This window comes from Fulmarus glacialis, unplaced genomic scaffold, assembly GCF_000690835.1.
Source record: "Fulmarus glacialis isolate BGI_N327 unplaced genomic scaffold, ASM69083v1 scaffold10006, whole genome shotgun sequence".
Taxonomy (NCBI): domain Eukaryota; kingdom Metazoa; phylum Chordata; class Aves; order Procellariiformes; family Procellariidae; genus Fulmarus; species Fulmarus glacialis.
The window spans coordinates 1-15,766 of NW_009220021.1; the positions used below are offsets into that span (position 1 = coordinate 1).

At 38.4% G+C, this 15,766-nt stretch overlaps 1 protein-coding gene across 1 annotated transcript in view; it reads left to right on the top strand.

Annotated features, from left to right (window-relative positions):
• Positions 1-3,330: 3,330 nt before the first annotated feature.
• The window catches only part of LOC104078811 (thymocyte selection-associated high mobility group box protein TOX-like), a gene marked incomplete at its 3' end in the record, with an annotated part of 68,750 nt that continues 56,314 nt past the window's right edge, over positions 3,331-15,766 (top strand). The window contains exons 1-2 of the mRNA XM_009580592.1: positions 3,331-3,567; positions 6,932-7,174. Coding sequence (XP_009578887.1) covers positions 3,331-3,567; positions 6,932-7,174 — 480 coding nt within the window. The remainder of the gene's footprint in view (positions 3,568-6,931; positions 7,175-15,766) is intronic.

The window sequence follows — 15,766 nt, forward strand, 5'->3', positions numbered from 1 at the left end:
ATTATTATTATTATTTGCTCCCATTGTTGGAAAGAAAATCTTGTTAATATTCTTCCGTGCCTCCTTTTCCTGGTCTGTAAACAGCCTGACGCAGTAGCTATGAGGGGAGGGAGCTGCTCTACTTGTCTTTAGGAGGTAGCATGGTATAAACCTATTGTGGTGAAAATCTCCCCCTCCTTTCAGCATCCCCAAAACACTGGACAAGCAGGAGCCCTGTTTATGCAGGGGTCCTGCTAAAGCACCCCCAGTGCTGCTCTTTGGAGGTTGCACTATTAGGGACTGTCACACGCTGCGGGGGGACCAACTGCCTTTCTTTTCAGGAGAGAACAATGAAAAGGGTGTCGAACAATGACCACGTTTGAGTCCCCACTAGGGATGCGCTAAGGAGGACAGGAGGGTGGTGCTGGTGAGCGGGGCAAGACTCCAGGCTGGAGGTCTGAGGACGCCCCGTGTGTGCCTAAGGCTCTTGTGCATTCCTAAGGAGTTGCTTTGGGCATTTATCAGTAATTCTAAAAAAGACTTGCACTTCTCTTCCAAATTTACTCAAACTTTCTAAATAGTAGGAAAAGTGCACAGCTAGGTCTTTGGCTGAAGGGAAGTTTAAATGCTTCGATTACAGTATTGGTGTTTGCAGAGCCCAGATATTGTAATCTTTTATAATATTTCTGCTTCTACTTATTGTCATCTTTAACATGTATTTCAATTTAAAACCTTCATTGAAAACACGTTTCCCAGCAAACCGCTATAGTTTATGTATAAAATTAATGTAATTAACGAAAAGACTCTCAAGAGTGGAATGTTAAAAAAAGTGTACTGTTTTACATAATTATTTTAACTTTGAAATTGTGATTGTTTTAAATCAATAATATCATTGTCAGCACATTCTCCTTCTTGCAAATAGAATTCATCTGGTACTGGAAAATTAATGTTTTGCTTGAGGCTTTGCCCTTTACCTAATGTAAATTAGAGAAATTGATTAACACAATAGAAAAAAGCTATACCTTCCCCTGTAATATATTTTTGATAGCTGTTGCTTGATAAATTAGTATATTGTGTGTTTTTAAATGAATATGATTTATTGCTGTTGTCTACCATATGAAGAAACACAAAAAAATTGTTTGCAGGATCATTGACTTGAACATATCAATGGCACTGTTGGACAATTCTTGCTGAGTATTAAGATGATTTATGTTACAGACCGAAGGTTTCCACAGTAATGCATTATAGTCTCAAGCTATCAAGCCTTGTTCATGCAGAGACAAAAGAAGCTGAAAAACACTTGCTTCTGAAGGTCCTCCGTTTAGAAATTAGAGATAAGGTTGATCCTATTAAAACTCTTAGAAATATCTGCTGTCAAATATATTATCCTAACTTTCAAAAGTGCATAAGGTACGTTGCTGTTTTTCCTCTTCTAATGAGCTCATTGTTTTTACATTACTCTCGATTCATAAGTATTTCAGTTATGTAACAATGTGTTCAATAATAGAAGAGGAGACAGCCTGAAGCATCTATCTTTTAAAAACTGGCATCTTTCCACAGTTCAGATGCAGAAGCCTTGGTGCAAATGAAAAATTAAGACATGCTCTACATAGTTGGTACCGTTCATTTAATTTAAATTAAATATCTATAGGAAAATTCCCAATTTTTAAGGAACTGTTGCTAATACCAGATTCTGTTGAGTATATGCATGGTGACTGACGCAACCACTGAGCATATGAATTAGACTTACTTAAAGTATGTTGTCTTCTCTGCTGTCGTATAGTAAAGGTTCTGCTCTTTCCAGAGGGATTTATATTGGATGTTTGAATGCTTGCTGCCTCTTGTGGTCAGTCTGTTTGACGTATCTCCTTTGGCTTCCCTTCTCTGATTATTTTTTAAAGTTCTATTAAAATTATTTTGAAACGTAAGTAAGTTTTACTGGCCAATATCCAGTCATCACTGTAAAGTACTTAAACAAAGTACTTAAGCAAAGAGGCTTTATTTTTATTTCCTTCTCTCACCTTACTCCCTTTTCCTCAGTACTTATGCAGCAGATTGTGCAAGCATTTCCCTTATTTTTCTGATAACTGAGTATCTGGATTCCTCAAAAATAAATACTAGAATTTTGTGTGTGTTATTAGCACAGCAGGATGCTTAGCCCTAATTTGAGTTATGTTGGTAAAGAACTGACCTTTGACATACATCTCCCCCCCGCCCCCCAGTTTTGCCCCCCTTCCATGGTTTGTTGCTGGATTTGGCCAGGCTAAGTGGCATAAAAGATAAATTGAAGGGGACCAACAAGGTCATTGTTCAGGAACAAAAGCTTGGACTTGAGTTGGACAGTGAATCAGGGTTAAGTGTTCATATAATTTTATTCTGGCAAGCTTTTCTCATAAAATCATAGGCTAAGGTGGCATAGATAATGAGGTATCTTGATCTCAGAGTGGTCATCTCAAAGATTGTCTGCTTTATGAAGTTTCCATCATTTGAGGCAGAAATGTCACAAATATTTTACCAGAAACATAGAATATTGTCCTTTAGATTTGGGAAGACATCCTTGATTCAAACAGCTTTTTCATAGTTTCGTGTCTATAAATAACCCAAATTTAAGGATGCTCAGTTCTGAGGTTCCCACTGTGTAGCTCCCATCTAAGAAATACGGAAATCTGCTTATAATAAATACAGGTGTAATGAAAATCCTTTTTATAATAAAGTAAAATTAAAGCCCGTGTCTGTTCAGTGCTATGCAGTGGGTTTAATGATGTTACTTTGCAGAGGGCTTTCTCTCAGGAATGTAATAAAGGTCCAGGAAGTTCCACTAAACTGAAGAGCTGATGAACACCTCATCCACTCCCACAGTCATGAGATGAAAGCGAAACCACTGGCAAAGTTCCTAGCAGCTCTGTGGTAAAGTAAATAAAGCATTTACTCCTACTCTTTTTTGATTCAAAAGTGAAAAGGCGAGCTATTCCATGTCTTTCTGAATAGAGAAAGTCCTGCCTATAGTAAAGCCAACTATGAAGGGAAAAACCCTTGGGGGGGGAGACCCTAAACTTCCTCCCCACCCCCAAGAAAAACCTAACAGAGCTGAAGCTACAGGCCACCATTTATTATTAATACGTATGAGCTGTACTTATGAATTGTAATTGGATACAGGGAGTGTAGCCTTCCCTAATGCTTTTGATAGTAGATAACTGCTTTCATTAGAAATTCCAGATAAATGGCTTGGGTTGGAAGAAGAGATGCTCTAAGAAAGCCCAGGGGTCGGGTCAGGATGATGACTGGCCTAGGAGTGGGAGTCGGGCCTGGCCTTGTGCTGGAGTTCCCTTAAATGTTTTTTTGGGTAACAACATGACGTTCCAGGAGAGCCCATTGCCAGCACTGGATCAGCTGCGTCAAGGGAGTCCAGATGGTTCCTCAAGAATGCTTTCCCAATGGCGAGGAGAGATATGGCAGGATACTAGGAGAAGGTGTTTGAAGCTTGTAGCTGCTATTGGCAGGACAAGCATATGTCCTGTTCCTCACTCCTTCTCTCCACGTGCAGTTGCAACAGCCTTGTTTGCGGGATATGTTGGGTTTGCTGCAAATGTATATAGCATTATTCGTTTCTGATGCACCTGTGTACAAAGTCATTACAAGCATCTGAACCATGCTCCTGGACAACACAAACTGGAGTCACGTTATTGTTGAAGTAGCTTCCCTGAGGAAGTTATGTCTGTATGTGTTACATACACACATACTAAGTATGGAAATACCAAACTGGCTGAGAATGTTAGCTGAATAGGGTGCCCTGCAGATGCTTTCAGATAGCTCTCCATACCATTAGCATATGGCTTGGATTCTGCCTAGCTTTATTGAAGTAATAGAATAGTTTATGTCTTAAAAAAAAAAGGGAAAAAAAGAAAATAAAAAACATTATGGGAAGTACTAGTGCTTGAATTATATGTTGTTTTGGTGTGTTATTATTGCCTTTGCTACACTACTCCTAGCTTATTTAAGTGTAGTCGACAGTGATCTGGGATCAAATACACTCTAACTGGTTCACAAGCAGTAACTGTGGTGTAATTTTTTAAAATAATCAGAGAGCAACCATCTATTTAAAATGCTTAGCCCATATAATATATATAACATTATTATATAGTTACACATAATGCAACTTGAGTTGTGGAGTTTTATGCCACTAGTGTTTTACTTCCTTTTTAATAAGTGAAGCTAATGTCGTAATGGCAGTTCAATTGCTTCCACCATTTTTGAAGTGTTACTAATTAAAGACACATTTAAAACACAGCAAATCAAAGCCTAACTGAAGTAAAACCTGGACTATCCACATATGGCATGCAAAAAAGGTATACGAATAAGACAGCAGATTTGCTGAATGCCCCCAATGTTAATGATGTAGGCACACACAGCCTGTCAATATTTGGTTTAGGAATGTTTGCTTTTAGTAGCGAATGTAAGTTGAAGTCTCTTCTTCTTGTTAAAGAAGTGGTGAGAGAATACTGTAGATCCTTGTCCTACTCTTCCTTAAGGAAAGTAGGAGGGCAGATCTCTTCCTCCTCTAGAAGGTGTTGAGACATCTTGTTTCAGCAAAGATGCAGCACAAGGTATTTTCACTAGGATAGTTAGAGAGAAAGAGAAAACAAATGTTGAGTTAACACTTCTTTGTACCTGCAAAATCATGGGAGAGAAAACTCTTTTCAGGCCATCAGTCTTTTGGGACAGTACAAAAGACAGTGTTGAACACAAAATGTCCTCTTTTCACGGCTCATGAATCCCTCCTGGTAGCTGTAGGTTACATGGATCTAAACTCACCAAGATTACAGTAACCAAATCTAAATGTACTTGTGTGGGATAGTGCTGGTCCAAAAGAGCATTATGGGTGTTGTCCCTTCCTTTATTTCTCTTCCTCGCTGCTTTGTTATTGTGGTGTTAAACCTTAAGCTCACTTCAGACACCTTTCTTTTCATCATCAATTTAATGTAATAGTAATTAGCAAATAGTGTATACAGTATGTCCATAATACCTTTATTTGGTTTTGCACAGTTTATACATTGTGGTTGAGTAAATATGACGTGTTCTCTTTGTCATGAGTAAGTGTTCTCTCCATTTAGTGAGGGTCTATTTTTACTGTACGTATTTCCTCCCTTGAAAATGTCTCTGCTGATGGCTGCATCATGGCTTCTAAAAGCAGGGGCAAATATGACTTACCAATGGCAGTAGACTCACACCAACTTCCCCTTAAGGAGAGGGCAGATACAAGGGGAGAGCAAACTCCTCTGCTGGAGATGAGAAACACAGCTGGAAAGCATAGGCAGGATCAAAATCCTCAGGCATAAGGATGGTGGTATCACTGCCAGACCTCTTCCTCTACCTGTCCTGTTGTTTTCATTCTTTGGGATTTTACTTTGGCCTTTGCAGTCTAGCCTTCCTGTTCTATTTCATACCAAGATACTTGGTAACAGAGGTGTAAACCTTGTTGGGAAACAAGCAAAGCAACCAAAACCATGACAATGTGCACTAGAGTAGGTTCTTCTGTGTTCAGCAGCTCACTGAAAACATGTAACACTGTTTGTTGTTTGTCTGATTTAAGTTTTTATATCCATGCTCATACAGAGGAGAGTAACCTCAGGCATCGGGGAGGACACTATTACTATGATGACTAATGAAAAACCCCTTTGTTTATAATTGGGCATTGATTCTTCCCTTGTCCTTCTGCATTAATTCATACACCATACTGTCCTCCATTTGCAAACTTGTATTGGGAAAAACATTTTCTTCTAATAGCTGCTTTTTGAAATTGTGCCCTGCTTTTCATGTTTTCTGAAGACACTTTGTAGGAGCAGAACGTTTTTAAATCCTTGCATTTCCAGAATTAACAAAAGCAGCACTCAGAGCAGGGCTGTGTTGCTGCAGAGGGGCAGGAAGGGTGGAACTAGTCTCTGTGCTATAAACCTCGTGACTGTGGGCGTGGGATGTGCAAAGGCTGATCACTTGCAAAGGAGATGAGAACTGTGGCTGTTCTCAGAAAAGCAGAGCAGGCTTTCAGGCTGAACCACTGTAACTGATCCCTTTAACTCTTGATTTGGGTCATGTATCCAACCCTGCTCACCTTTTTCCTTTAAGAAATATAAGCTTACCCATCCCTATCCCCCAAATGAGCCTACCTGCCATACAAAGAATGTAGATAAATAATAGCAATTATCCACCTTGGTGCATTACTCTGACTTTGCCTGTGGCTTTTCCTTGGATCAGATTGAGTTGGATGACTTAATGGCAGCCGACAACAAAAGACTAAACAGTTGTTTTGTAGATTAACTCATTTAGGTGACTGATAAAATGTATGTATCATTGAGTTTATAGATTAAGAAAGGAAAAATCAGTGTTTCTGAGACACCATAAATGTATTTTTGTAAACACAAAGCATATTCATACAAAGTATGTACTATTTCTGTGTTTATTTGTTTTTCTTTGTAGCAGAACAAATGCATGGTTCTCCTGTAAGCCTAAAAGCAATATCTTCTTCACTATGTAATTCTTGATCTGAGTAGCAGGGAGTCTTATGAACCAGTTTGAGCCAATGTTAATTTTATAAATTGCATTCCTTTTTCCACAATTCCCATGAAAAAGGTATTCAGCTAGATGAACACTCTTGGAAAATTTTAATAGGACCCTTGAAATCTGAATTCAGCTTGGTTAAAAAAAAATCTTTTTCTAATGGAAGCTGTGAAAGTATCAGAGATTCTTATGCCTTAGAGGCAATTTTTCTGCCATACATAATGGTGAAACTCCACTGTTATAATGTATGGGTGTTTAAAATATTCTCTTTGTTAAATTGAAGCTCTGCTTAGAAGTATGTGAGTTGGGCTCTTTTTGTTTGTTTTGTGTGACTTTTATTATTATTCTTGATCAGTATTCATATGATTTTCATAGCACTTTCCTTTTTTTTTTTCAGTCTTTTCCTGGCCCAAGTCTTGAAAGTGAAGATTTTAACATACCTCCTATAACTCCTCCGTCATTGCCTGACCACTCCCTGGTGCACTTGAATGAGATAGAGTCTGGGTACCACTCTCTGTGTCATCCCATGAACCACAACGGCCTCCTTCCATTCCACCCACAAAACATGGATCTACCCGAAATTACAGTTTCCAACATGCTTGGCCAAGATGGGGCACTCCTTTCCAATTCTCTCTCTGTGGTAAGCATTTTTAGTCTTTCCCTTCTGTACTACTTTAAGTTGCGAAGTCGTGGAAATACAGACTTGCTTGAAATCCTCCAAGGGGCCAGCTCCTGCACCACCCAAGCCATGGAGTGAGCTGGCCTGACTCTGGGTTTTACATCGCACTCCCTATGTCAAATCTTCCCCCCCCCACTGAAGTCGGTGGGGATTTTACAGCTGAGTTCCTCAAAGCCAGGATGTTACCCGCCACCTTGAGCAGAATTACTCCTGCTTTACACGGATGTAAATAATGACAAAAGGAGGCTCAAGGCTTTGACTTCTGCTGGAGCAGGGTTTGGATCCAGATGGCCGTTGTTCTGTGTTCGTCTGACGAGGCTCTTTCCATTCTCATTTGCATGTGCTGAGAGATGTACAAAAATTTAATATCTCCTTTCTTGTTTACCGCACGTTTGGAAAACAGCAAATGTTATTTCTGATTCTAGGCCAAATCTTATAGCCTTTTTACAGTTCCCAGTCCTTAGCCAGCCAGAATCCAATTGAAATGACTGGACGATTTGCTTATAAAGTCTGTCAGATAGTCATTATGGTCGTAATCTTGGGAAGCCTGATATTATAAATCACTTCTTTGAATGTTAAATTGCTTGCAACAACTGCAGAGCTACTTTACATGTTACATTTTCAAGTGGGCTCTACAAATAATTAGTATACTTCTTGCATAGCAGCTCCAGAACAAGACCATTTTACGAAAGAGGGCATTACTTCACGTCAATGTACAATTCTAAGCTGAAGAGTTAAAAATCCCATGGAAGAAGATGGGGCCTGGCATTGTGTGGGGCTCACTGGACTTCAGGCATTCTGCTAGATGGGCTGCCCAGGAACTGCAGATCCAGACAGCCGAAGTTAAGGATCTGCCATTCCTAGAGATCCAAGGGTCTGGGCTTTTCACTGGAGGCTCAGAGGCTTAGGGCACTGTGTCCCAGCTGGGAGGGTCTATGCTTAGGGACTGAGGCTGTTTAGGCTTCCAGCTTCCTAGCTCCCCATCCCACTACCTAAAAAACCAAAATCAATCCTGGGAACCTGGGAGCTGAGGCAGCGTATGGAGGTTTGTGGGCTGAGGGATCTAGCTCAGCTCCCCATCAGACCCTCAGACTAACAGCCCCAGAGCCAGGGGCTGGGGGGCCGTGGTGGCTGGAAAAAAGTTAGTTTACAACAAAAATCTGCCTTGTCACAGGGCTTCATTGCAACTTAATTAAAATAAAGCCACCTTGATTTCGAGGAGCTCTGCATTCTCTCTGAGGATGTCCAACAAGCTGTACTGCAGGGGGGCTAGTCTTGGCTTCTTATGTGCTGCTCAGTTGTTATTGATTTACTAGGATGTTACACACTTTGTGTTTGAGGTCAGAATCTGACCCCAGGGTTATGTTCAATAATGGGAGGAGAGGGGGAGAGGCAGATTTTCATAGAGAAATATAAATATACTTCGTGGAAATGTTTTTAATTTTGCTTGCATTTCTACAAAGCTGATGGCATGCATTAAAGAACATGAGCTAAATCTTGTGTGGGGTTCTGAGAATCAGAGCCATGAAAGGACTTGAAAAAGTAAGAGAAACGCTTGGCACTCCGGTCAAGACAAGCAGTATTTCATTGAATTGACCTCTTTTGAGCCATGGCTATGGCTCAAATCTATGCATTCTTTTAAGCTCTGATATTCCACATTAACCTCTTGCAACAAGCTCTGAACAAAGGGCCTTGAGAGTTTGTAGATCATCACAGTGAATTATTGCGTCGAGGGCAAATACAAAAAAGCTGAATTAATATAACTAGGCAATTTTGCTATTGGGACTCAGTGCAGATCAGAAAAAATGAAAATCAGGCCTCAAGAAAATATGCGCTAAACTTTATCAGTCATTTCTGAGTATTCGTTCAATAAATAAAGCATGATCCTTTAAGTATCATGGGCTAAGTCAACTGTTATCCCTAACTGGCATGCCCTTCGCACACAAGAGGTCCTCTTAACTAGCAATAGTTTGAACTCAAACTGGCTTGTCTGTTAAGGGGATTAAGCTACATCTCACGTTAGTACAACTGGTAGGATGTTAACACCACAATTTTGTACGGTTCAAATACTGTTTGGCAGTATAGTTCCTCTGATTTGAATTTGATAACTTGAGAGGAATTAACTTGAGGGAGATAATTTCAGTTAATTCTTCAGTGAATTCAGTAACTTCTTCAGTGAATAGAATGGCCCCATTGTCCTTTTTGCTTTCAATTGATGAAGAAAGACTGAGGATTTTGTAGACTTAGCATTCTTTACTTAGCTTTGAAGCTCTTTTTTATAATCCAGAACCTTTTACATTTTTTCTACAATATGACTCTTTTCTCTTGCTATTACTCATCTCTAAGTTTCCTTTTTACTATCTCATCAAACTCTGATCCATTTAGCAGGTACTTGCCTAAATCACTTCTATATTGCCTCACCTAGAAAATAATGTGTAAGTTTCTACAATCTATCTAAACCCTTGGTGCCATATAATTTCTGGTATATCAACTACCGCTTGGTGTATTTGGAAACCACATATCTCGCTTCATTTTTCAGGGCACTAATGAGCATTTTCAGAAAAATTATTCTTAGAAATGAATCTGTTGGCTGTTCTCTGTCCCTAATTAATTTCACATCTTCAGCAAATTTTACTTATATTGGGACAAATTCAGCTGCAGTGCTATGTGCCTCTGATTGAATCTGGTCTATTTTTTTTTTTTACTTTCAACATCCTTCCTTTTAGCCAGTTTTTAACCCATGTTGGTATTTTAGCAATAATACCTTCCTTTTTGGCTAGTGAGTGGTTTTCAGTTGGTGTTTTTATAGAAAAAGCCTTAATTAATGCTAGCCAAACAAGAGAAAGGAAACACAGTGAGGTCAGAAACAAAGTAGGAAAATAGTTTGTACACTGACTGTAGCATTTTTCTTTCATCTCATCTACCAGGTGTTTTCAGATGAGGATTTCCATGATTTTGGACAGATTGAAAATCTAGGATGTACCCCTCTTCAAAATCCTTCAAAACTCCCCCCATTAGAAGTCCTGGTTTCATACTGTGCAGCACTCCCTCCAAGCTGCAGATGAAATCCCTTTGAGTAAGGACTGCAGGATTTGCCCCAAGCTCTGTAAGAATTCTCCCCTGTGGAAGTGCTTAGACATACACAATAAGAGCCCACTATCAGCTCAGTGAATTCGTATTAGGGATCAGCTTCTTACAGATTTTTTACACTGTGGGAATTCTTTCTGAAAAATTTTACAATGCTGGGAGATGAAAAATTCCCATTGCCATTCACTGTGTCTGATACTTAAATTTGGAATTAGCCGCCTTTGAAGTTTTTTTGATTGATTGGATGTCCTATTGCACCCCCACTACTTTAAAAAAAAAAAAATCACTGAAATTTCTCTTTCTCATTATTCTGCTATCAGTTCATATATTGGCTTCTATGTTTCTGTATTTCTGTTTTCTGCTTAGGTGATATACAGGCATATATACACACATGCACATGCACACTAATTTATACCATGCTGTTACGTACAGATTTCTTTAGATGCTCATTGTATCTGGATATTGGGGGTTCAGAAGTCTACAGACTTTGTGCAGAATGTGGCACACGGTGGTATGAACACACGGTCCAGCCCCAGCATGGTCCAGCCATGTGGGAGCCCTCTAAAGTCCTCCCTCAAAATGGACATGACTTCTATTCCTGCTTCTTAAGTGGATCCAATTAAGTATAGATAGAGCTGTTTAATGAAGATGTACTGATGGTCCTGTAGGCATATTTGTTTCTATATGATGGAATAGGGATCCCTGCCTGATTTACTACAGTTGAAGGTAGCCCCATGTAGGTTTGGTTCAGTTCCAGTTGGGGCTTGACCTGCCAGCACTTCTCTGTTTGCATGAATTTTCCTGAAATATTCCAAGGACCGCAAGAAATACCCTTCTAACATTTGCAAACAAATGCACGTATATACCATCCCTATGAAAGTGTGTGTTTATCTGTAAAAATGCTTTTGGATGTGTTCTATAAAATGAGTTCTACTGTGTGTTCATTCTATCAACAAAATTATAGACATTTCAGCTTCTTTGGTATATTTTACAGATGATTGCTTTTTTCCCCAAGAAACCAGGGTTAAAAATCACAGTGCTGTTTTTATGTAGAGGAAAAAAACCTATTTTTGGAATGCTTTCATTTATAATCTTGTACTGATCTTTTTGAAAATGTGGCTCATGATGGTATACCATAGAAAATTTACAAGAAAGAAATAAAAGAGATTTTAGTTTCTTGAAATGCTTCAGATTTCTGGGTTTGAAGTTTAAAGTGGAAAAGATGTTAAAAGGCAATAAAATCAGGGGATTTATTTCCCAAATGCTCTACTTGTGCTGGTAAGAAAAGCCAGCATAATGTATATACTTAGGTTTATTGTCATTTTTAGTATACAGTCAAGGCACACTTTGAATTCAAAGGCTACTGTACAACTGTTTTGACAACCACCACATCAGTAGGTAATGTGCAGGACATATGAAACTGAAGCAAAAATGTTTCTTTAGGTCTATAGGGAGTGCAGTACATCAATGAATTCAGATATATTAGAGCAGCATGAATTTCTAATATGTTGCTCTTATGGAAAAGACCACTGGCATATTGAATAATGCTGCTTTCAAAGCAGAGCAGAAAATGTGATTACAGACAATTTCATTGCTGTTTTTAAAATAAATATTTTCAAAATCTTGAGGTATTTTATTTCATGTAATGCATAAAATATGTAACAGTGGACTAGAGCTAAAGATCTTCTAGGACACCGAAGAGAAGATGATGTCAGCTATAATTATTCAGATGTGGAATAATAGAAGCATTAGTTTAAAATAAAATGCATGTCACAAAGGCCCATGTCCTTATATAAAAAAAAAGGTAATAAAAAGCTTTTTTTTTTTTTTGCACACTTTGACAGAAGAATAAAGGCAATGAATAATTATTTAACATTATGCCCCAATTCATCAAAGCCTGAACAATTACATTATACTTTTTCATGAATTATATTTTTTAGATATGCAGCCCATGAGAGAGTAATATCTTAAACAAAATGTGTCACTGTATAACACTGAAGAGAGCGGACAGCTACTTTTTTTTTCATTTTTCATCTCAGGTAGAATGAAGCTAGTATTTCTTATTCACAGTACAGTTATTAATAAATCCAATACAGGAGATTGTTGTTGTTGTAGCTGGGATATATTTAAGAGATTTTGTTTTACCAGTTTCATACATATTAGTTTAAATTCAGTATTCATGACTCATCCTGAGGCTGACCTATACGGTTGATTTTTTTTTGGCACCTTTAAGCATTAGTGCAAACTACTGAGTCAAACAGAAATTTTGTATTTCCGATGAACAAGATGAATAACTTTCATAACAAAACAAAAGATTTGCCCCTTCTAATCTAAGTGTTGAGATTTGAATCATGCTTGAATACTTTTTTCTAGCTTGTATTGCATGCCAGTGATAGAAGATACTTTTAGTCTCTGGTGAATACTTCACATTTGTGCCTCATTACCAGGCTCTGGTCTTCAGTTTACATCAAAATTTACTGTTATGCTACACAGACCTGCTGCTACCCCAAATTTTATTGCAGTGAGTTATTGCCATCAGAACCACCAAATCATAAAGCTAAGGTCTTGGAACACCTTGTGTTAAAGTATTTATTTTTTTTCTCTTATTAAGCAAATTTGTATTCTTGCAGGATATCTTTCTTTTCCTTTTTTTTTTAAAAAAAAACATATTTTGCAAGATAGATTTTCTCACTGAAATAAGCCTTGTGTGGCAAAAGCTTGCAATAGTTAGTGTATGTTTTGTCAAGCAGCCTAACTATAGGGATGCACAGCCAAATCTTCAGCTGATGTCAGTCGGGATAACTTTATTGTCTTCAGTAGAATTATGATGATTTATTCCATCCAGGGCGCTGGGACATCATGTTTATCTTTCCTTACTTCTGATGTCTGCTCCACTCTTTTGTCATTAGAAAGACAACAGAAAGGATATGTAGAGGAGCTGATTGAGATGTAACTTGATCAAGGTTTTATAAATACCTGCATATTGCATATCTGCTGGTAGAAGGCTGTTCACCGTGCTACAAAAAAACATTAAAACATCTGATGTCTAGAAATTACAGCTGTATAAAATCAGACTGGAAACAAAACATGCATTTTTAACAGTGATAGAGATTTACCATTTAGATAAGGTACTATGGGAGGTGGTTGGTTCTCTGTACCTAAGGATTGAAATCAAGTGGGGCATCTCTCAAAAAGATGTGCTTTATCTAGGACTAGTCTAATGACCCCCCAACTACAGCGGGGGGCCCAGAACCTTCCCATAGGTCACATTGTCCCTCGGGGGCTCTCAGCAGTAAATATTAGTCCATGTATACGTGGTAGGGGGAACATCGCTGGTGGCACCTCAACTGGTAGCACCCCTACAGTTTTTTTCTCCCAAGAGAAAATCAGAAGAGTGGAAGAAAGCACCCTATGGGTGCAGGCTATCAATGGACCCCACCTTCTCGAGGTCAACTAGGACTAGAATTGTTGTCAGAATATTTGTGGCTAGTGTTTTTCACAAACTTAGCTTTTTTTCTTGTCTTAAAGTATCTGGTAAAGCTATACTTTCTGTTTGTAAGTACTAAGAACTTACCTTAAAGATAGAGCAAGTAAATATTTGCTCATGACTGTAGGAAAATATTTGTACGCAAATGACCAGGACTCTTTTTAGAATAATTCCAGGTCTCATTTTTAAAATTGCTAGTGAAGCTGTTGATTTACTGTCAGTTGGGAAATACAGCATTCTGCTTATTTGAGTGTGGTTGTTGAGACTCCATGTGGCTCACATGTTTCACAAATTCAGTAGGAAAACAACTTCAGTGTAATTTCAAAAAAGAATAACAAGGCGGCATATTTTATGTTTGTAGAAAATGCTTTGGTGAACTTTTTTCACAACAGCTACCCGTTGTCTGATAGGAATTTATTTGCTACATAAAAAAGTAAGGAAAAAAAATGTGTAGCAGAATTAATTATTGTTTCTTAGACTTTAACCAGATAGGCACAGGCTAAGGCATGATGAATGTGGCACAGAGAGAAAGCCTTCAGTTGCGGTTGGTAGATTATACAACACCTCACATGTAAAGTACTCACAGGAGTGATTAATGCATAAGCAGCATCATAGCTGCAAGTGTCAAACAAAACAGATAATAGAGTATGCAAATAGAGAAAACATAACTCTCAGAAAACGTCAGAAATTCAGGGGTTTCAGCAGCAGAGATTGTTGACTTTAATCTGCTGCTTTTAACATTGCATGTAGTTGTCGAGAACAGCAAGATAATGAAATGTTTCTGAATACTCAGTCTTTGGCAAAAAAAATCTTAGTGATCTTAAGGCCTGTAGATGGAATAGGAGTGAAATGTCTTTCTCGAAAACTGTGAAGATGCTTTTGTGAAGACAAAAAGGAAGAAGCAGCCCACAGTGCAGATGAAAGGGAGAGTTTTATGCATCAGGTGGAGTAGCCTCTCCTTCCACCTGTTTCATTATTTAAATGTGTGCATTTGCATTCCTTGAAACTCGAAAGCAGTTCAGAAGACAGCACACCCTTCATGGATTTGTACTGCATTCATCATCTCATCCCATCTTGTTCAGGGAGTAGAAAGATATGTTGTGTGGACAAAACCAGTCCAACTATGGCATGCGCTGTCTTAACTCAAGCTGCCACTTACATGCTGGAAGTTCAGATGTGCTGCGTGACTGCTGAAGGCTGGGACACCAGCAACCCAGAGCTTCATGACGGTGTCACCTGCTAGAACAGAGTGTGAATTCTCCTTGCCCAGTCTTGACTATGTAGAGTCATAGATATTTAGCAAAATTTTTAATTCACTTCAGGAGAAAAAACACATTCTTGGCTTTCTTGATTTTTCTGAGTTGAAGGAATTTAAAAGGTCCAATTAATAGTCTCACAGGTTTTTTTAACTGTTTTAATGGTTTTACAGAACTTTAAGTATCATTATTACAGTTTTCTACTGACTTTTTGCAGCAGGAAGCATATTACTGAGGGAAGGAAAAATTCTACTTGGTAGTGTTTTGAGATTTGGAGAAATAATCTTCAATAAAAAATAACTCATTTCTTATTTTTATCCCTTGTTCTTGTTCTTTCTCAAGGCAATTAAGAAATGCTTAAAGTGTAAGGATGTCAACTCCTCCCCTGGTCCTTTCAATAACATAAAGGTTAATTTTAGCTTGATGTCTGCCTCTCTATTTTTCCCCCCCTTCATTTATACAAAGTCTGTACAGACACACTATGTAAATGCCCTTTCTCATGTTGGGATTCCCTGGGGACAGGGTGTAAACTCTTAACCTCCAGTGCTAATGTAATGCTGTACTTCAACCACATGTATGCAACTTAGGAACTTACCTCTGTAGCCTCACTCACACACCTTTGAACTGCATTTATGGCAGGTTGTACCTGCTGCTGCCTCTATATTTGGACAATAAAGATATGAAAATGAATGTTCTTAATTCATTTTCTGTGCCTATCATGGA